At 34.7% G+C, this 24032-nt stretch overlaps 1 protein-coding gene across 1 annotated transcript; it reads right to left on the reverse strand.

Moving 5' to 3' along the window:
* Positions 1-6856: 6856 nt before the first annotated feature.
* Positions 6857-22157, reverse strand: LOC131851423 (glycine receptor subunit alpha-2). Its single transcript, XM_059201924.1, has 9 exons — positions 22065-22157; positions 18709-18973; positions 17909-18092; positions 17035-17261; positions 16174-16256; positions 15624-15758; positions 9572-9748; positions 8916-9121; positions 6857-8223 (listed from the first exon to the last, which is right to left on the reverse strand). The coding sequence occupies exons 2-9, from the start codon at positions 18825-18827 to the stop codon at positions 8050-8052; spliced, it is 1305 nt and encodes a 434-aa protein (XP_059057907.1). The 5' UTR covers positions 18828-18973; positions 22065-22157; the 3' UTR covers positions 6857-8049.
* Between the last annotated feature and the right edge of the window lie 1875 nt (positions 22158-24032).

The raw sequence follows: 24032 nt of genomic DNA on the forward strand, positions 1-24032 counted from the left end.
TTTCACGCAAAAACTACTAAACGGATTTTGATGAAACTTTACAGTAATATAGCTTATATATCAGAATAACACGTTATAAGTTTCATGCGGGTGAAACCGTGGGCACAGCTAGTAGCAGTCGTATGTATGTAAAAATATGGAATCCTAATTTAATAATAATCCTAATTCCTAATTTATTAATTAATAGTCTGTGCATTTACTTCGACATATAAAGAAGTGTTTTGTCTTGATATAACAACAAATAATGATTGGGTATGCTCATTTCATGAAAGGTGACCTTCTTTGCATTTTTGAAGAAGCATAATATAATATATGTAATCACTTACCACTTTCTTTAAAAGAGGAAAAAATGATATAATATTTATAAGAAATCTCAAGACATTATTGATTAAAAATGCTATTATACAATTTTAATAATTAAATATATACAGTTTCAATTTATTAATTATTACTATTATTATTATTATTATTATTATTATATATCCAATACTATAATTACATAAATAATAACTCGTCTTCTCTTCTCTTCCGCTTGCTGCCCAACAGGGTCAATAATAACCTACTTTGAAATATACCTATTTATCTATCTACTGTCAAATTATGGAATGCAAAGCTATAATAAATAAATAGCAGTCCGGTCTCCAGATGCTGTTCAACCATTCGCCGCACGCAAAAACTACTAATCGAATTTTAATGAAACTTTACAGCAATATTGCTTATATATCATAATAACATGTAGGCTATTTTCACGCGAGTGAAACCGCGGGCCCAGCTAGTTATATTATAACTGTAAGGCATCATAAAACTCCAATAATTATCTATTTCCATTTCGCAATCAAATACAACAAATTGAATACAATACGAAACGACGTAATTAATTAAAATTATCTATTCGTCTGTTCGTTTCTTGTAATACAAAATGAACTGCGTATCTGTCACTTGAAGATATATGGAGCAATAATGATAGGATACCGGCTGTATTCAACCTGATAACGGTTATTTGTGGAAATGATGATATGTGTATTTTTATTTTATGCCAAACAAATTGATGACCCACCCGATGGAGGTGATCGCCGTCGACTATAGACATATAAACTAATTCAATGGCTAAATAAGCTTTGTAAGCTGTATTTCGGTTGCAGAGTGCAGATTAGGCAGTGTAACTTACAGGATGAGAGGCATGGATTATGATCCTCTGGAATACCAACGCATGAGTGATATCTCTGATCTGCCGATCTAGAATAACAGTCCTGAAGAGTACGCTTAGTTATAGTATGTAATATTATATTATCTGTGGTTACAGATAGACACTACACTCGATCAAATCAAATCATATTGAATCTATATCAGATAGGCAGCATAGAAATAATCTTAGGTTTATTAGCCCACTATGGCGAGTTCATCAATAATGATTTCATCAATTTTCCTTCAGGACTTCCTAATAGTCAATCCTACATAATACCATGTGGGGTCGATCTCCACGCGTTTACCCATAGAAACCATCATTATCAATTCCCAGCTAGCTGAACTGACTTCATGTTCATCCTATCATCTTCTACTAGTGCCCAGTCAGCATATACAGTTAGCACAGATACGAACACTAGTCAAGGGAACAAAGAATCTTAATAATATTATAAACGCGAAAGTTTGTAAGTATGGATGTTTGTTACTTCACAACTAAAAAAACTACTGAACGGATTTTGATGAAACTTTACAGTAATATAGCTTATGCATCAGAATAATACATAGGCTATATTTTAAATTGAAATTTAACGCGAGTAAAACCGCGGAGTTAGCAAGTAATTCTATAATAATAGCTTATTAAAAAACTGTGGTAGAGTAAGCCGTTCTAAAAACAGATGCTGATAATAACAATCAATCAATCAATTCGGCCAGACGCTTCAAGTGATATCAAGGTGGCATTTAATAGTATGCAATGATGCACCAGACAGGTCAAGATCTGAGCAGAGGCCAATATATCAATCGATTCTCGAAATTAAATTTCAATAATAAGGATCCTAAATAGGAGTAGGTACTACATACATTCGCAATATACTCGTACCTATACTGTTACAAATGTTACATAGGATATGTAAATAATAATATGTAAATGTACTTCGTTACAGATTATACCTACTTCGGTATAATCTGTAACGAAGTACATTTTTTTTTCGAACTATCTAATACTTCGCAGCAGCTGGCCTTTACAGCTTCACTACCCTTTACTTCTGCCTTAACTTTACAACTTCAGCACTCGCGGAAGGACTTATGGAGCGGGTGAAGGTTAGACCCTTACGGATATGACTTTAGTCAGAGTCCACCGCTAGAGTTCGAATCTCGGCTCAGATTGTTGTAAGTTCGATCTCCATTTGAATTGGACGGGGGATCGATCGGAGGGGCAACGATTGCAGTGTCGTTACTTCGGAATCTAATTACTTAGTAACTATAGTTAAATACTTGTATTAATGTAATTTTTTACTTCCATTATATTACTCATGTCATAAATAAAATATATCTTATGTTGGTGATCCTTAAAAGTAAATAAATAATTAAATAAGATAATATTACAGAGATTATTGAAAACCAGACGATTGCAAATAACATTTTTATGACTGCAACCAAGTTTACAAGTTTATTAACCTCATGTAGCTTTATTGTGGAGCTGTAAATGTCACTGTAAGGGACGTATTGTGTGCCTTATGTTATAAACAGCAGCGATAATAAATAATCAAATTCAAAAGACTTGAAAGTTATGGCATTTTGTCTACATCCTTCAATAAAAGAAAACTTTCATCAAGTAGATAACGTTTAATGTTTTCTCTGTACATGAGTAGGCATTACCCAATTTCACTTAATTACCCGTTTAAATATATATTGAGTAAGTACCTCATATTTTGTCTACAATTGGTTAAACTCGAATGCTTTTTTTAATTTAAAAGTAATTGTGAGGTTTGTTATATATTTCCAGTATGTATATAAACAAAAAATAATACAGTGTATCAAAAAAACGAATTCATCGGCACAGGTAAGAAGTAAGAATCAATAATCATAAATTACAAAGTATTTTAATTGAAATAATCCTGCCCGAAGCAAATTGCAGAAGCAATATGTAAGTTAAATTCTTATAACAACTTATAAAGAATGAAAAAAATGTTAAAATATGAAGAACAGAATATTATCTATACTAATATTACAAAAAGAGAGAGAGCAGATACCGTTACGAGGGTAGTAAACTCCGAAAAACTAAACACTGTTATTATATTAAGAATCCAACGTTACCAGCAAACGTGTAATATAGGACAGGTCTTTCATAAACAAAATGAATAAAACCCAATCAGACTTCGGCACATAAACATCAAAATAAAAATCCCAGAATTTCTTTATCATCACATTTTAACAATTACAACTTTTCAATACATAAGTAAGAAGTGAAATAATCAAATAAATCCGATTCAAATCGTGACGCAAACAATGATAATGTCCTATGACTTGTACCATAGTTGCATCTGCAGGAAATTTTCAGCATACGATGTGTGGTTTGTCTGCTTTATAATTAGAAGATAATAAAGACTGATGTAAAACTGATTTACAGCGGGTGTATTACGATTTTTCTGGTAATTCCACTTTTAGGTACATTAATGTACTTGGGAATATTATGTTTACAGTAAATATACATTTATATATAAGTAAAGGGTTTTTTTAGTTATGTGAACGTGGTAATCTCTAATACTATAAGTCAAATTAAAGAGAACTGTTTATATTTTATGCCTGAGAAATGTTGTATAGGCTATGTATAGTCATGTATTGCCATTCCTAAGAACTAAGATGTCAGGATACAAAATAAGCTGTTAGGCTGCTGGAATAGATGAAACTGAGGTAGGCAGACGACTTTTTGGAAATTCTACTTCTATACCTATACATATGTTTATAATTTATTGCTTGGGAAGTGTAGAAAGGTAGGTGGAAGGCCACTCAACGTTGCTAGTGAGCAGACGAGAGTGCTCAACGTTTCGTTTTAATTAAATTGCATCATTCCTTCAATTTAAAAGAAATGTAGAGCAAGATCATCGTCGTTTTACTCAGCAACAGGACGTGTTACATAGTTTGCCGATTCGTTGTCTATCTGGAACACGTCTGGTCCAGTGAATATCGGTTCTACAACATTATCAGCTCACTACTACTTCAGTCTGCATATTCGTTGAACTGTCGGTGTGCTAACTTCTCTGGCGAATTACTTTGTTACGAATTGGATTGCTCTTAGAAATTCCTGGCATGTACTTAACGTAGGTAACTAAAGGTACTTAAGGCGGCTAGATGGTATGCGGTGGAGATTTTAGTGAGTAGGACTCTCACTGTACCCGTCCAATCTCTAAGATGTGCCTCCATGGGGGATCTTCCCCACGTAAATGAAAAATAAGCACTTAAGGTGGATAGGCAGTAACTAACAGCAGGTATGTCTAAATAGATAATACTAGGAGGCATTGTTCAAGGAGTTCATTGTTCTAATGGAACTGCATCCAACATCTGCATACTGTCCATGGTTTGTTTACGCTGACCACGTACCGTCTAGACGTACAGCATGTTGTATGCAAATACGTGATTGTGTCTGCGATTTTCGGCAGCCTATTTCGTATTCATAGCGAAGGTTGGCTTAAAGCGAATATCTGATGAAGAACAGCTTATTTCCAATAGGCTTCAAGCAGGCTGAATACTTTATTTGGAATCACAAAAATCCAAGTAATATTTTTTTTTGTTGCTATTTCAACCGCATCACCATTTTCATAAATTACATTCTTACGTAAAACGTCGTATGACAAGCTACCTCAGTCTTATATATATAGACAACCGTTGCCACTTACCATCAGGTGGGCCTTTAACTTGTTTTCTATTCTAATTACATAAAAAAATAGATCTTTAAAACTCTATTCTATTTTTTAAATGGTCCGACATGTTTGACATTTCAAAATTGAGCTTGAAAGGTCATTTAAAATCACAAAAAACTATTCACTCTTGAAAACTCTGCATCAATAATGTTACAAATGTTAAAGTGAGTTGAATTATCAGCTCTTGGCATTTTAATGATGAAATGACAAGAAATTCTAATAGAAAAAGGAGGAATAAACTACTTACACATAATATTACATAGCGACTAATTTATGAATCCTGGTCTAGCGCAATTGTGAGAAGGCACTTATAATATTATAAATAGAAAGTAGTGTCGTCTGCTGCCTCGATAGAAAGAGCGTCATAATCATCAGCCCACTGCAGTTTACAGCTGTACATAGATGATAGCTGGCAAGATCTTTAATTTTTCTCGTCCAATTGTTACCCGACCAGTAAGATCATGCCCATATACTTTTTTTACTCAGGGTGATCAATTTACTTCATTCTCGCTGACGAGGTTGTTAATGTAATAGATAATATTATTTATGTTTTATATATGGTATCATTGTAATCTGTAATCTAAATTCTCTTTCAATAAACCAGCATGGTAGCTGCCCATATTTTTATCATCTTATATATAAAATTCTCGTGACACAAGTTACCATACTCGTCCGAAACGGCTTGAAAATTTTTTATGAAATTTTATATTCAGTAGGTCTGAGAATCGGCTACAATTTATTTTTTATACCCCTAAGTGTTGTCAAGTGGCTTGTCCAGTCTTAAATATTAATTTTTTTCAACATCATATTTTATTCTAATGCAGCATTGAAAAATACATACAACCCCTAAATATTCGTGCTCCTATCGCTAACTATTTTTTATGGCAAAACAAAGTTTGCGGACTCAGCTAATTTTACATAAAATACCCGTTTAAATTATCCTTCAGAACTCACGGACCATTATTATATAAATTATAGTATAAATCAGAAATCCTAATATGCTCAGTGGCAACATTCATAATAAATGTACTTGGCCTTAATAAAGTTAGTCTAGACTTCATACGATAATGAATTCAATTGTATGCCTAATTTTGGAGTTGGACTAATGTAACGTTTGGATCACCTTTTTAATATGTCTATTCTATGATATATACATACAGAAAACGTGTATGTAAAGTCGCAAGATATTTACATACAATTGTATGTGATGTGTGTGTATAGGTACATTTGTCTGGATGGTATTCAAGGTACATTTTGAAACTAGTTGCCTCCACGGTTTCGTTCAGGTTCTTATAAATTTATGAATTTTATGTGATATATAGTCTATGTTACTCTGGTATAATCTTCTAAACGTTGAAAGATATTCTCAGATCAGTAAGTTCTAAAATTTACTTCTTTCATGACAAAGCCACTCTATCTGTCTCTATGTATAAGAGCAGGTAGTACAGATTTATACAACATATCATAATGCCATCATATTTTACTTTCTTCTACTGATCCCTATCGGCCGTCAAATCTGAGCTTACTCTCCTTTAAAACATATCATCTTTCACATAATCCATCCATCTTTTTCGGTCATTCTCTCCCTTTCCACCCATCCACACTAATGTTAAATGCTTTCTTTAAGAAATGGTTCTGGCTTCTCAGCGTAACATGCCTATATCAAGACAATGTGTTACCTTGCAACTTGTCTATAACTGGCGCAACTTTTAACCTTCCTCATATATACAGATATTCTATCATTTCTGTTAATAATATGAAATTTATGAAAAAACATTGAATCCTAAATTACTAACAAAGTAATATCTCTCGAATGTACTGAAAAAGGAACAGATATGAAATAATTAAGATACAATCTATGTAAAGTAGATAGAATATACTTTATTTACAATATACAGTGAAGAAGAAGCATAAAGCATAAGCTTCTTGTAACAATATTTTTAATTTAATTTCATATAATTTATCAACTTAATTCTTGTCATTTAATCATTGCACCATACGTAACAGAATCAAAACAATCCGATGTTCTAAATCAGCTAATCAATTCTGTTTTAATTATTAATTCACGGGTGTTTTTAATTATAAATATACATAAACGCGATATTTACCAAAAAAGATTACTTATCCCGTTGTTTTGACACTATTACTAGGGTCCTGTTTAACGGCTTATAAATATCTATGACAATATATGAATAATATTATTGCGGTAAATGTTACGATTATGTATTATGTTGTTGTTGTATTTTTTGTTTTATATTTATTAACTAGCAATAATTTTCTTATAGAGTCACGGTTTCATTATCCAATCTAGAATGCATTAAGTATATTTATTAATGGTATTAAGGCGCTATGTTACCAGTTTACTGTGTTAGAATTTTGAATAGTTTACCACGTCCATTCATTTATAATAAATAATATTCACTTAATTTAATTTCATTAGAATATCTTAAAATTAGTCAAAAAGATTTACTTAAATAAACTAATCTTCCTGAATATAAATGTTAACTAGGATAGACTTTGTACTGAAGTAATGTCGTCTTCGAGGGTAGTAGTGGGTACTTAGTTCACACCTATTGCAGCCGCTATGCAGCTTGCTTTGTAAGCTGAGTTTTGATTGTAGATTGTAGTTACAGCAGTGAAATTACAACATATGGAGACATAACATCTTAGTTCTTCGGAATGTCATATGATAATAATATATATGGTACTGTTTATGTATATGTATAGGCGACGGTTACCAATTACCAGCTAGATAGCTAGATCATCAACTTATATACCATTCCAGTAATATAAAAACAAATAAAATACGTTTAAAAAGACGCCTTATTACATAAAATTATTTTCACTCAGTCAACCTTTTGGAAGTCGGATAAATGTATACAATATACTACAATATTTTCTTTATTATTTCTATGCTATATGAAGTTAATACAATTTCAGCATTTTACCGTTTACTATGACGAAGTCATTACGAAAAGACCTGACGTTGCAAATTAAGAGAGCTAATTAACTAAGAGACCTCACATAAATTTACAATAATGTAAAGCGAGGCAGAAAGAATGGTGCTCACACTGACAGTACTTACAATGATGACAGCAATGCACTGCAGATTGGATAATGTAAATCGTGCCTTACAACTTACATATACTTAAAAAGTAATAATAATCTACAAAAACGTAGACCAATAGACAACGTTGAGTATAAAGAATGAGAAGGGAAAAAAGAATCGTGAGAATCTGTCTATGTAGACGGCTGTCTCTCTGCCATTACAGAAAGTCTCGTATTGTGGTATCGATGCTGAGGTACTGGCGCGTGGGTCCACTGGGTTTGGGAATATATGCTGTAAAAATAATTAAACATAACTTTTAAAAAAATTACACTTCAGACAAAATCAAAAAAAATTAAGTCAAGTTAAAAAAAATATATCCAGATTAGTAGAAGAGTTAGAAATTAAAATATATAATTATAATATATTTTAGATTTCATAAATAAACATGTTATATGTATAACTTAAAACAAATGTATTAGCCTGTTAAAAATATACTTTAAATTTACTATTATGAAATTTAGAAGTCATCATGTAAACGGTATATTTACCACGATAATACGGGTAAACTAAACCGGGACATTTGTAATAGTGTTGAAAATAATATTATCGTGGTAAATTTTTTCTTGGGAAAACTGTTGTAGTAATAAGAAAAAAGACTTGGTAAAACGGAGAAAACATATTAATACAGACTAACATATTAGGAACAGAAAGAATGAATTTCAATTCATTCTTTCTGTTCCTAATATGTTACTGGCTAATAAAATGTGTTTTTATATCTAAATTTGTATTTTGAAATTTATAGTTCCTTTTTAGATTCTTTTTTTGTTACTTCAATTTATTTTTTCTGTTATTAATATGTTAGTTGTCTATTATTAATATATTTTTTCCGTTTTACCAACTCTTTTTTCTTATTACTACAACAAAAACCAACAGCACAATTTTATACAAACGTGAAAAAAATGAAATCTGTGTTTTTAGTTTACCTTAAAAGCATCCAAGTCTCTGGACAGATCTTCATCGGAGTAACCCTTCATGGCTTTAGTAGCTACGGGTCCCATGTAATTGTTGACTACAGCAAATTCGAACAAGGAGAGAAACACGAAAACGGAGCACGATGACATCCACACATCGATAGCTTTTACGTAAGAAACCGGCGGAAGACTTTGTTGGGATTGCGTATTTTGCGTCGCTGGAAGAAATAATTTCTTATTGTATTTGGAATAGAAAGAAGATAACGACCAACCTGATAATAATCTTACTAATATTATGAAAGCTAGGGGGCTAGTACAGATGGTACCCCAAACCCGCGGAAGGACTTATGGAGCGGCTGAAGGCCAACTCCCGCCTGACGGATACGACTTTAGTCTGATGGCACCGCTATGGGTTCGAATCTTGACTCAAGCCGTCGTAATTTCTATCCCCTTTGAATTAAAGAAGGGATTATAGCATGGGATTATATGCCCTATAGTCTTAACTTACTTAATAAATGGACTATCTAACACTGAAGAAATTTGTCAATTCGACCCAGTAATTCCTGAGATTTGCGAGTTCAACGAACAACAAAAACAAAATAAGCAACAAACAGCAAAACAGAACAAACTTCAATTTTATTATAAAGTGTGTAATCGCAAATACAAACCTAAAGTCAACAATGAGGTGACTCCCAGTGTGACTCTAGCAGGAATAGCCTCGGGTTTGATCCAGAATGAAATCCAGGACATGACGACGATCAGAGCGGAAGGTATGTAGGTGTGGAACAGGTGGTAGCCCAAACGACGGCGTAGATTAAACACAACGGCTAGGCAGGTGAAGTTGCCTGAAATGTTTAATAATTTTGATATCATCATCATGATTTACTTTTATATATTTATGACTATCTGTATCCGCGACTTTGTCCGCGTCGGATTTAACTATTTTCAACAAAAAATTTATTAATTAAAAGTTACTCCTTATTACATCAGCTACCTGCCAAAAATCGGTCCAGCCATTTCAAAGATTAGCCGGAACAAACAGACAGACAGACAAAAATTGTAAAAAAAGGTTATTTTGATGTATGTATCGTACTTATATTCAAATGCATGTAGTAAAAAACCCTTCTCCATTCTATTCTGTTCCTCTCCATTTTACTCAATTCCACTCCATTCCACTCCATTCTACTCCATTCCACCCCATTCTACTCCATTCCACTCTATTCTACTTCATTCTACTCCATTCCACCCCATTCCACTCCATTCCACTCCATTCTACTCCATTCCACCCCATTCTACTTCATTCTACCCCATTCTACTCCATTCCACTCCATTCCACTCCATTTACTCCATTCTATTCTATTCCACCCTATTCCACTCCATACTACTCCATTCTATTGTATTCCGCCCCATTCTACTCCATTCTATTCTGTGAATTGAGTAGAATTAGCACTCCATTCTACTCCATTCTACTCAATTCCACTCAATTCCACTCCGTTCCACTCCATTCCACCCCATTCCACCCCATTAGAATTCCACCCCATTCTACTAGAATTCTACTCCATTCTGGACCCCATTCTACTTCATTCCATTCTACTCCAACAGAATAGAATGGACCCTATTCCACTCCATACTCCATTCTATTGTATTCCCACAATTCTATTCTAGAATGGGGTGGAATGGAGTAGAATGGGGTAGAATGAAGTGGAATGGGGTGGAATGGAGTAGAATGGAGTAGAATAGAGTGGAATTGAGTAGAATGGAGTGGAATGGAGTGGAATTGAGTAGAATTGAGCAGAATGGAGTAGAATGGAGTCGAATGGAGCATTCTACTCAATTCCACTCCATTCTACTCCATTCCACCCCATTCTACTCCATTCTACTCAATTCCACTCCATTCTACTCCATTCCACCCCATTCTACTTCATTCTACCCCATTCTACTCCATTCCACTCCATTCTACTCCATTCTACTCAATTCCACTCTATTCTACTCCATTCTACTCAATTCCACTCCATTCTACTCCATTCTGCTCAATTCTACTCAATTCCACTCTATTCCACTCAATTCCACTCCATTCTACTCCATTCTGCTCAATTCTACTCAATTCCACTCCATTCCACTCCATTCTATTCCTCTCCATTTCTATTCTGTGAATTGACTAGAATTGAGCAGAATGGAGTAGTCTACTGGAATTAGAATATTGGAGTATTCTACCCATACTACTGGAATTCTATTGTAGAATAGAATTCTGGACTGGAATGGAGTGGAACTAGAATGGAGTGGAATCCGCCCCATTCCACTCCATTCCACTCCATTCTACATTAGAATGAAGTAGAATGGGGTGGAATGGAGTAGAATGGGGTAGAATGAAGTGGAATGGGGTGGAATGGAGTAGAATGGAGTAGAATAGAGTGGAATTGAGTAGAATGGAGTGGAATGGAGTGGAATTGAGTCCATTCCACTCCAGAATGGATTCTAGAATGGAGTCGAATTGGAGCATTCTACTCCATTCTACTCCATTCTACCCCATTCTCCCCTATTCTACTCCATTCTACTCCATTCTCCCCCATTCTGCTCCATTCCACTCCATTCCACTCCATTCTACTCCATTCTACTCCATTCTACTCCATTCCACTCCATTCTACTCCATTCTGCTCAATTCTACTCAATTCCACTCTATTCTACTCCATTCCGCCCCATTCTACTCCATTCTATTCTGTTCCACTCCATTCCACCCCATTCTACTCCATTCTACTCCATTATACTCCATTCCACCCCATTCTACTCCATTCTACTCAATTCCACTCCATTCTACTCCATTCCACCCCATTCTACTCCATTCTACTCAATTCTACTCCATTCTACTCCATTCTACTCCATTCCACTCCATTCTACTCCATTCCACCCCATTCTACTCCATTCCACTATTCTGTTCCACTCCATTCACTCCATTCCCATTCTACTCCATTCTTCTACTCCATACTATTCTGCTATTCTCCATTACTCCATTCCACTCCATCCACTCTATTCCACTCAATTCTACTCCATTCTACTCCATTCTACTCAATTCTACTCCATTTCACTCCAATTCCACTCCATTCTACTCAATTCTATTCTATTCTATTCTGTTCCACTCCATTCTACTCCATTCCATTGTATTCCGCCCCATTCTACTCCATTCTATTCTGTGAATTGAGTAGAATTGAGCAGAATGGAGTAGTATGGAGTGGAATGGGGTGGAATAGAATATGGAGTAAATGGAGTGGAACAGAATAGAATGGAGTAGAATGGAGTTCTATTGGAATCCATAGAATGAACCCCAGAATGGGGTCCATGGAGTAGAACTAGAATGGAGGTGGAATTGAGTAGAATGGCAGTGGGAATGGAATTCCAGAATTCTGAGTAGAACTGGAATGGAGTGGAATTGATTCTGAGCAGAATGGAGTAGAATGGAGTCGAATGGAGCATTTTACTCAATTCTACTCCATTCCACCCCATTCTACTCCATTCTACTCCATTCTACTCCATTCTACTCCATTCTACTCCATTCCACCCCATTCCACTTCATTCTACCCCATTCTACTCCATTCCACTCCATTCTACTCCATTCTACTCAATTCTACTCCATTCTACTCCATTTCACCCCATTCTACTCCATTCCACTCCATTCTACTCCATTCCACTCAATTCTACTCCATTCTATTCTGTTCCACTCCATTCCCCTCCATTCTACTCAATTCTCCTCCATTCCACTCCATTCCACTCCATTCCACCCCATTCTACTTCATTCTACTCCATTCCACCCCATTCCACTCCATTCTACTCCATTCTACTCCATTCTACTCCATTCCACTCCATTCCACCCCATTCTACTCCATTCCACTCCATTCTATTCTGTTCCACTCCATTCTACTCCATTCCACCCCATTCCACCCCATTCTACTTCATTCTACTCCATTCTACTCCATTCCACCCCATTCTACTCCATTCTACTCAATTCCACTCCATTCCACTCCATTCCACTCCATTCCACCCCATTCCACCCCATTCTACTCCATTCTATTGTATTCCCCCCATTCCACTCCATTCTACTCCATTCTACTCCATTCCACTCCATTCTACTCCATTCTACTCCATTCTACTCCATTCCACTCCATTCCACCCCATTCTACTTCATTCTACTCCATTCCACCCCATTCCACCCCATTCCACTCCATACTACTCCATTCTATTGTATTCCGCCCCATTCTACTCCATTCCACTCCATTTTATTCTGTTCCACTCCATTCTACTCCATTCTGCTCAATTCTACTCAATTCTACTCAATTCCACTCCATTCCACTCCATTCTACTCCATTCCACTCCATTCCACTCCATTCTACTCCATTCCACTCCATTCTACTCCATTCCACTCCATTCTACTCCATTCCACTCCATTCTACTCCATTCTACTTCATTCTACTCCATTCTACTCCATTCCACTCCATTCTACTCCATTCTACTCCATTCTACTCAATTCCACTCTATTCTACTCCATTCCGCCCCATTCTACTCCATTTTATTCTGTTCCACTCCATTCTACTCCATTCTACTCAATTCCACTCCATTTTACTCCATTCTACTCAATTCCACTCCATTCCTCTCCATTCCACCCCATTCTACTTCATTCTACTCCATTCTACTCCATTCTATTCTGTTCCACTCCATTCCACTCCATTCCACTCCATTCTACTCCATTCTACTCCATTCCACCCCATTCTACTTCATTCTACCCCATTCTACTCCATTCCACTCCATTCCACTCCATTTACTCCATTCTATTCTATTCCACCCCATTCCACTCCATACTACTCCATTCTATTGTATTCCGCCCCATTCTACTCCATTCCACTCCATTTTATTCTGTTCCACTCCATTCTACTTCATTCAACTCCATTGTACTCCATTCTATTGTATTCCGCCCCATTCTACTCCATTCCACTCCATTCTACTCCATTCTATTCTGTTCCACTCCATACTACTCCATTCTATTGTATTCCGCCCCATTCTACTCCATTCCACTCCATTTTATTCTGTTCCACTCCATTCTACTCCATTCTGCTCAATTCTACTCAATTCTACTCAATTCCACTCCATTCTACTCCATTCTACTCCATTCTACTCCATTCTACTCCATTCTACTCCATTCCACCCCATTCCACTTCATTCTACCCCATTCTACTCCATTCCACCCCATTCCACTTCATTCTACCCCATTCTACTCCATTCCACTCCATTCTACTCCATTCTACTCAATTCCACTCTATTCTACTCCATTCTACTCAATTCCACTCCATTCTACTCCATTTTGCTCAATTCTACTCAATTCCACTCTATTCTACTCCATTCCGCCCCATTCTACTCCATTTTATTCTGTTCCACTCCATTCTACTCCATTCTACTCAATTCCACTCCATTTTACTCCATTCTACTCAATTCCACTCCATTCCTCTCCATTCCACCCCATTCCACTTCATTCTACCCCATACTACTCCATTCTATTGTATTCCACTCCATTCTACTCCATTCCACCCCATTCTACTCCATTCTATTGTATTCCGCCCCATTCCACTCCATTCCACTCCATTCTACTCCATTCTACTCCATTCTACTTCATTCTACTCCATTCCACTCCATTCTACTCCATTCTATTCTGTTCCACTCCATTCCACTCCATTCCACTCCATTCTACTCCATTCTACTCCATTCCACCCCATTCTACTTCATTCTACCCCATTCTACTCCATTCCACTCCATTCCACTCCATTCTACTCCATTCTATTCTGTTCCACTCCATTCCACTCCATTCCACTCCATTCCACTCCATTCTACTCCATTCTACTCCATTCCACCCCATTCTACTTCATTCTACCCCATTCTACTCCATTCCACTCCATTCCACTCCATTTACTCCATTCTATTCTATTCCACCCCATTCCACTCCATACTACTCCATTCTATTGTATTCCGCCCCATTCTACTCCATTCCACTCCATTTTATTCTGTTCCACTCCATTCTACTTCATTCAACTCCATTGTACTCCATTCTATTGTATTCCGCCCCATTCTACTCCATTCCACTCCATTCTACTCCATTCTATTCTGTTCCACTCCATTCCACTCCATTCTACTTCATTCTTTTCTGTACCACTCCATTCCACTCCATTCTACTTCTTTCTACTCCATTCTACTCCATTCCACCCCATTCTACTTCATTCCACTCCATTCCACTCCATTCTACTTCATTCCACTCCATTCTATTGTATTCCGCCCCATTCTATTCCATTCCACTCCATTCTACTCCATTCCACTCCATTCTACTCCATTCCACTCCATTCTACTCCATTCCACTCCATTCTACTCCATTCTCCATACTCCATAAAAGTTATTTCAATATTACAAACAGACACTCCAATTTTATTTATATGATTAGATACATGCGTATTACATTATAGAACAAGCCGAGAAATTAAAACATTTGTAATGCATCCATGCGAATCCGGGACGTTTCGTTAGTTATACATATAACATAAACGTGATATTTACCCTTCTTATATTATTAAGAGCTCCTGATATTTCATTCTTCTCGATATTTTATTTATCTAGTTTTATTTATAATGTGTGCAATTTTTAACAACCATGATACTAGAAAACAGTGTTTAGTATTTAATAAATATTTACCTGTAGAATATTCAATGGTACAGTCCGATGTGTAGTTGTTTGAGATATCGAGTTGTGGCAGTTCGATGTCCGGGTTGACCACCAATGGATCAGTTAGGTTCCATATGAACACCAGATCATGTACCGTATGTGATACTACAAATAAAAGTACATGAAAAATTTATTTGGACCTTTGACATACTACTAATAAATCATGTAACTTCTTTACTTTGTATTGTTTTATATTTAAAATAAAATTTTCAAAATAATAAGGAAATACTAAGTAATATTTTTAATCAATATAAGAAATTAAGAGGACTATTACAAAATGATGTCGCTCAACTTTAGATTTAATCGCATGGATTTACGCATGTGTGTGTAATACACACACACAGACGCAAATAAACGTGTAGTGCAATCGGTGTGGATTTAGTATGAACCATTTTGATCCTTTATTAATTATGAAGGTATTAAAGAATCTATTGACATTGATTGATTGTGGTCTCTTAACCCGTGGTGAGTTATGAGGAACAGTGTAGGAATAACTTCATTATCACAATATTACACTTACAGCTCTCAATCATCATAGAACAGCTCTGAGTATCATGAGGGTACGACTCAAACTTCATTGCACATGACAGCACCAGGGTAAGCCTTTAACACATAAAAAAAACAGCCGAATTGAGACACCTCCTTTTTTGAAATCGGTTACAAATAGGATATATTGCTGAATTAACCACCTCGCTATCTGTTTTTTTAGAGCGAGTAGAGTCTTACAAATCTTTGTCACCCAATTAGAATGTTTTAAAGGAAAGGATGATGAGACAGCTTTCCGAAGGAGTGGTAGGCAAAAAAGTATGCCTATACAAATGTGCATAAATTTTGTTTTTTTTTAATAAAGAGTTTTTGTATTATATTCTAATCACAGACGAAATTCCTAGGTGATGCTCCAGCGAGATATTTAGAATTTTAGTTATAGATTAAACAAGTTTGAAGAAGTGTACGGTGTATCTACATTTGCAAACGGTTGTTTTTCACAAATAAAATTTAAAACCTGATCTTTTATTTGTATGAAATAAACTTGATTAAAATTAGTATTGATGTGATGTGATGAAAACAAAGATGAAAAATATTTTGCGACACCTTTGTATACTTTCGCATTTATAATCCTACTAATTGTAAACGTGAAAGTTTGTGAGTATGGATGGATAAATGGATGTATGAATGTTTTTTACTCTTTAATGCAAAAATTACTAAACGGATTTTGATGAAACTTTGCAGTAATGTAGCTTATATAAATTTCACGCGAGTGAAATCGTGGGCACATCACACATAGTACCTATTAATTATGGAAAAATATGGAATCCTAATGTATAAATAGTCTGATAATATATAACTCATTCAACTAAGAATTGCTGTAAAATGCACTTACTTCGACATATAAAGAAGCGTTTTGTCGTGGTACAACCACAAATAATGATTGGGTATGCTCATTTCATGAAAGGTGACCTTCTTTGCATTTTTGAAGAAGCAGTCCGGTCTCCAGATGCTGTTCAACCATTCAACGTCCAGGATTCGGTACTCTTCATGCATGTTCTCTGGTAACCGGAGCCGGGGGTCTCGCCAGGATTGTGCCAGAAAGATGTCTGCTACGTATGTCTGGAGTATTACAAATGTTAATTTTTTTTTAACTATTCTTATGCTGTTGGTCATAGCGGTCTTTACAACTGTACTCGCGAGTGCAGAGTACACTCCAAACCCGCTGAACTGAACGGACTTATAAAACGACTGAAAATACTACTCTCTGACGGATATCTCTAACGTGAGGACATCGGTTTCAATTTCTAACCCCGTTTGAAGGGGGCAGGGATATTCAATAAAAGTAGCAATTTAGAAGATTGGTATTATTTTTTTAATAAATGATGATAGAAAGTAGCTTTGGACTGCACTGATGATGGATTAGCAGCAGAAAATTGTAATGTGGCTCACATTACAATTTTATTTCTCTTTATTCTTCTAACTATACAATCTATCATTAAATCTATTACGAATCTTTTAGAAATTATCCGCAATGAGTTCCACAAGACGTGTGCATGGATACTTCTATTTTATTCGGTTTGTAGTACAAAATATGGCAGCAAAATTGCCGGGTACAGAGTACTGACTCCTTAGTCCTCACTTATGGAAACGCAGGAGAGTTACTGGTAATCAGCGCTTTCAAATTTCCCATCAAGTGGACCTTCAGCTAGTCTGTTTAAATTATAAAAATATCGACAAATCAAATGTATTTTCTTCTTAATACCCACCATACTTTCCTCGTTGATGGAGTCCAGTGAGAGTACAGTAACGTGGAAGTAGACTATGGTGGGCTGTCCCAACAGTTTGGGAGCCCTATTTTTATCGTAGTACTTGGCTTTGACCGGCAAAATGTCGCGGAGTGATAGACTTGACTCCGACTTCAGTTCTATCTCTTGATATGATGCGTTTGTTCTGTTGAACAAGAATATTTACTTCTTATTTAATACAAAATAATATTGTAGGTTTGTTTATTTCCAATTGTTATACCTGTTAATACGTCGGCACAAATTTTTCTGAGATATAAAATTGTGTATGTCCGTTCTCATAATTCCAAATATTAAGATCAATTCAGCACTTTAGTCGTAAAAAAGTGACAGACAGATAGATAGATTTTGCATTTATAAAATTAGTATAGAGAGGAGAAGGGGAGTGTTAATGTGGACTAATAACCCCATTGTTGGTCAGATTGACCTCTACGTGATTCCCTCTGGAAACAATCGTGATAAATTGCCAAAATGGGTTAACAAACTTGAATTCATGTTCATACGCATCATACTCCACTGGTTCCTTAACAAATCATTATATTACTATCCATAAAAAATTGTATGGATGAATAAGTTAATTGTAGCAATATGGCAGTGAAATTTCAGAATATGGAAGCTTAAAAAAAGGATATAGTACAATGATTTCTTAGTCTCTTCAGAATGGCAACTAATGAGTGATATCATGAACTTGTTTATCATTCCAGTTACATAAAAAAGGACAAATATCGTGTTCTGAGCTTAACTTTATCATACAATATACTTACAGAAAGCTAACAGCGGCTTGCACTCTTCCAGCTTCAGTTTTACATAAAAACATAGACACTAATATCACTGCTAAGTTCATCTTGCGTCCCTTATTATCGTGAATCACTTTCACAAACATTTGATCTCTTATTTATACATATTTATTTTATTTAAATGAGTCTCCTTTTATATTATTTAAATTCCATTATAATTTACTTGCTGTTTATCACAGGTTTAATGCCGCAACACTATATTCCATTTCCACAAGAAATCTCCAAATGCCATCTAAGACACTTACGTTGTATTATATTTATACACATTATATGTACACTTTTACATTAATAAATATATATAAAATGCATAAACAACACTCGCTGTAAGCTCACGCCAGACTGCCGTAAGCAACAGCGCAGGAATTAGATATCTTTGAGTACAGAAACTATTTAATACAGGCTCCAGTTCAACGAGGTACAAAACCAAACAACATAACATCTGAAATGATGTAACTAAGATATTCCCCCACGTAATCTTTTATTTCACACACTGCAACTGAAACACAGCACTCAAAGAAAGCTGATTGTTGGCAGAACCTATATCAAATCAAATGAAATCAATAATATTATTCATCTAGGATATTTTAGCCGCATATGAATGTCAAGTTTTTAATTATTTTTTCCTACCGTCCATAGATAAATAGACAGAGGTATCCACATTCACTTTCTATGAATTCTATATCAATCGACTGTTCCAAATCAGCTTTACTCTTAGTAGTTTAGGTTATACGTTAATAGTTAGTGGGACAAACAATTTTATAAGTACATAATAAATGCAAAGGAAGACTTAGAAAAATACAATATCTCGCCAGTAAGGTGTCAATTAACTTATTGAATTTAAGTCTTACATGTTGTACACACGTAATCTCTTTAAAGGGTTCGTCTATAAATATATATATTCCTACAGTTAATGTATACGTAACATACAGTAAATTGTACTGTTGTCTCTTTTTTATATACAACTTTCCATAAAGTTGTAAATAAAAACAAAAATGAAAATAACAACATGGACGTCACAAAATAGAAATGTATGAGGCCTATGGTATCAGTCATGCATTCAGATCAATAAGGAGTCAAGCCTGCGGACAATATTCATACAATAGCCATATCAGTTTTCAAATTCAAATACAACATTGATACAAAGCAAGTTAAACTCATTACAAGCACTTTTGAATAGTCATAAAACTCAGAATGCAGATTCATCACAGAAGAATGAGCCTTGTGTGTTGCTCTTTTTAATAGATGTTTTTTTTTATATAAATAATTACAGTGTAACAAGTTGAGGCATGCGACAATCAACATAGAAATCGCTTCATTATTAGTGTAATCAGATAATATTGTCAGTGCTATGTATTTAAAATTTTTCTACAAAAACATTATTATCGTTAACGAATTCTTCAATTTTATAGTAAGCTTTTTTGCAAAGGAAGTGTTTTATTTGACATTTAAATCTTTTTTCTGGCAGATTTATAACAGACTCTGGTATTTTATTGTAAAACCTTACGCAATTGCCATAAAACGAATTGCCAAGCCAAACGACATTTAGGTAAAATCCATGGTGCTTTTATATATCAAAAAATATATATTTATTTTATATATTGAGAAGCAACGGTGAGGATATTTGATTCCTTAAAGCACTCTCGCAAAGACTCTTCGACATGCTATAAATCACATTTTGTAAAATAAATATTGTATTTATATTTTTGCAACATTTTTCGTTGTTGCCTCACTCTTATTTGTCATAGCGTAATGATAACTTATAGCTTTTCTATGTGATATGGGTTATCTAATACTTTTTTATTTAACTAGCTGTTCCTGACATTAATGCTTTCAAGAAAAACTCTTCAACTTTATAATTTTGAGTAGGTATAACTATTGTCTTTTAACATTGCAGTACTTTTTGTTTCTTGTGTACCTAGTTTCCTAATTATATAATATGCTTTACTCATTTTTTCTTTTTCATATGGGAAAAATGTTGGCCTATAATTACCTACCACAGTTTTTTCTCCTGACTTAAAGAAATTTTGCTATGTTTCATTAAAGATGGGCATCTTCGACTGAAGAACAATGCCTCACTCTTATTTGTCATAGCGTAATGATAACTTATAGCTTTTCTATGTGATACAGGTTATCTATATCACTTTTTTAGAACAAGCTGTTCCTGACATTAAAGAGATTAGTCTTTTAAATCGCTTTTTGTCGTATCTAATTATATAATAGCTTTACTCATTTTTTCTTTTTCATATAGAGTTTCAAGCAGAACAAGGAAGAGAGAATCGCGTCGTATTAAAAAGAAAATTGTGAAAAAAGGCAATAACCTTTGTCGGTGTGGACTCTACCTTTGCTCTGTAAATGAATGGTTGTATTATATTCAGTTGTGCAGTAATGAAGCCGTATGATACATATCCACTTAGCAATTTATACTTGCAGTCGCCTTATAGCCGAGGTTAATACTATTTCAGAGTACCTCGATTTTATGAATTCCGTATGAAAACTTCAACATTATGAATAATATAAAAATAATTACAAAAGTAAAAATAATATCAAAATCTTTCGTAAAATTCCAAGTAGCTCTCTCAGTTACGATTATAGCTTTTTGTATTTTTTTTAAATTTGATATTTATTTATTTATACATTACATTAATGAATGTAGATAAATATGGAATTGTAATAAATAAATTGTTTTAGTTCTACTTATTATAATAATAATAATAATAAATATAATAATAATCTCAGGACAATTCACACAGAGCCATCTAGACCCAAGTTAGGCTAGCTAGAGCTTGTGTTATGGGTACTAGATAACTGATATATACATAGATATTATTTTTTTTGTAAATACATACATATTTTACATAGAAAACACCCAGACCGATACAAACAATCATACTCATGAATACAAATGTGTGTGCCGTGCGAGGATCGAACCCGCGACCATCGGTCGTAAAGCGGTGTGCTTGACCGCTAGACCACCGAGGTCGTCGAACTCATTTCGTTTATCAGAACCCCATTTTTCTTTTTTATCTAAAATCTAACACACAGAAAATCTAATCCCAATCATTTTGACATTTTTCTCGATAAATTACTGTAAGACACTTTACCTTTTCATATTACATATAATTATAATTTTAAAATAACAGATAAGTTCTACAATAACAGTTATGAATCGTCACAAAATTAGTAATGAATCCAACACCACATCCACGACGGTAACTTCGTATGTTAATGCAAAATGAATCACCAAAATCGGGATAAAACTGTCGATATCGTCTAACATAAACATAGAGAAATACATTATGAAAGAAATCTAAAATAAAATATACTTAATGTAATAAATATCTAAAATCTCCTAATTAGTTTTAATAATGTTAATATTCACTCAAGTTAATGACAAAAAAAAATCACTGTCACATATAGTTTCGTTTGACAATAATAAATAAAACATTATTGTTAAATTTCAGTTTGTCTTCTTTCACAGTGTAACACATTAGACTGAACGTGTCGGAGTTACTTTGCTATTGTGTGGTGCATATGATAGCGAGTTTGAAAAAATTATCTCAAACTTACTTAATTTAGTATTATTCTTACTATAATATTAGGTCGCAGTGCTACAGATCCAAGCACCATATAATAGCCCTAACAGCCCAATAAAGAAATACTATAATATTAAAATTCTTGCAGAGGTTAGCATAAGATTAGCCTTATTTTTTTCTAATTAAATATTCTAATGCAACTGCATTGCAAAGCGCAGTCGGGCTGAACGGTATGTGCGCGATATGGAAGGCACCTCGAACCCGCGGAAGAAAATATGAAGCGACTGAAAGCTAATTGCTGTCTGACGGATACGATTTTTGTCTGAAAGTATCAGTAGGTTCGAAACTAGATTCAGATCGTCGTAATTTCGATCAGCTTCAACTCTTTTTTCGTTATCTAAGCTTTCACAGGTTAACACATACACAGAGAAACAAACGATTGTCCCGATTTTATATATTATATATATTATACACATATAGATATCAGATAAATTTCTTAATAATAGCATATTTTACTATTTTTTAATTATCAATTAAAATTAATCGCTATTATACGGACCGCGCAACTACATTTAACCTATTTCCGTGTACCTGACTGTCATTTGTTTTAATTGATAACAGTGATATAAAACTCTACCTACATAAAAAATGTTTTTTTTAAGCTAATTTGTGTAATCATGTAATATATTTAAATGACAACTTGCCTACCGAGTGAAACCACATGAATAAAGTTTCTGAGTTAAAAAATCTGACCGACGCTAGAAACTTTCATCTATTCAAATTTTTAATGAGGTCTCTTGTGATTAAAACATGATGAACTAAGCAAATAAATATAATTGGAGATTATGGAGAATAAAGCTACTTGATGGATTTATAGATATTATTTTGTTTAATTCCGCTACAATTACAATATAATATAAATATAATATAAATTGCCAGTAATGTATCCATACAGGCCTCTCCACAGTTCGCCCTGGAACATACCATAAATGTTATGTGAATTACAATGCTGTGATATAGGTGTAATATAGGGCCTGCGGTAATGGTAATTTACAAAAAAAACCTAATATTCCTAGATTGTGTGTCTATTAGTTATCTAGTACCTTATGTACCCATTTACGTGAGTTTTGTACGAAGTTTTACTTTTAGCTTGGGACTAGAAGGTTTCGTGTGAATAATCTAGTTATCATTATTATTGATGGTGTTTTTTTTGTGGATGATAATGGAATGGTGCACCCGCCTGCGCTAACGGTTTACGCTGGCGTGGCACCAGTGGAGAATGATAAGATGAGCACGAGGTCAGGTCAGTTAGCCCATCGTGACAATTTCACCAGGAATTTATCACGATGGTATCCAGGGGGAACCGCGTGGTGGTCAACCTGACATGGTACATTGCTAGTAATGGGGTCATGAGTCCACATTACTAACAATCTTTCTCCCCTATTGATGGTGTTATTAAACCTATTACTAACCGCCCCTCTCTCCCCAACCATTGATGTTTTATTTCTCATCTTATCCTTCACCACTGGTGCCCGGCTAGTATATAGGTATCATTAGCAAGTGCAGCATTCCATATTTACCCATAAATAAGCTTAAAAAACAAATGTTGTTAACTGTCATTTCCAGTAGAAAAACTGACAAATTATTTGCTCTCTGTATGCAGCTAACAAGATTAAACATAGCGGGGTGGTTATGTCAAGCGGATCGAACTTGGCTGCCCCACTTGTTGAAAAATCGACCTACATATATTTAGTTTTT

The sequence above is a fragment of the Achroia grisella genome, unplaced genomic scaffold (assembly GCF_030625045.1).
Source record: "Achroia grisella isolate CSIRO2021 unplaced genomic scaffold, CSIRO_AGI_Agris_v1 utg1174, whole genome shotgun sequence".
In the NCBI taxonomy this organism is placed as follows: domain Eukaryota; kingdom Metazoa; phylum Arthropoda; class Insecta; order Lepidoptera; family Pyralidae; genus Achroia; species Achroia grisella.

Coding starts and splice junctions, on each gene's coding strand:
- LOC131851423 (XM_059201924.1), bottom strand. CDS start 18,827: ATGTTTGTGAAAGTGATTCACGATAATAAGGGACGCAAGATGAACTTA. Junction 18,093..18,708: donor CAAGCCGCTGTTAGCTTTCT/GTAAGTATATTG, acceptor CTTGTTCAACAG/AACAAACGCATCATATCAAG. Junction 16,257..17,034: donor ACGCTTCTTTATATGTCGAA/GTAAGTGCATTT, acceptor TATGTGTTAAAG/GCTTACCCTGGTGCTGTCAT.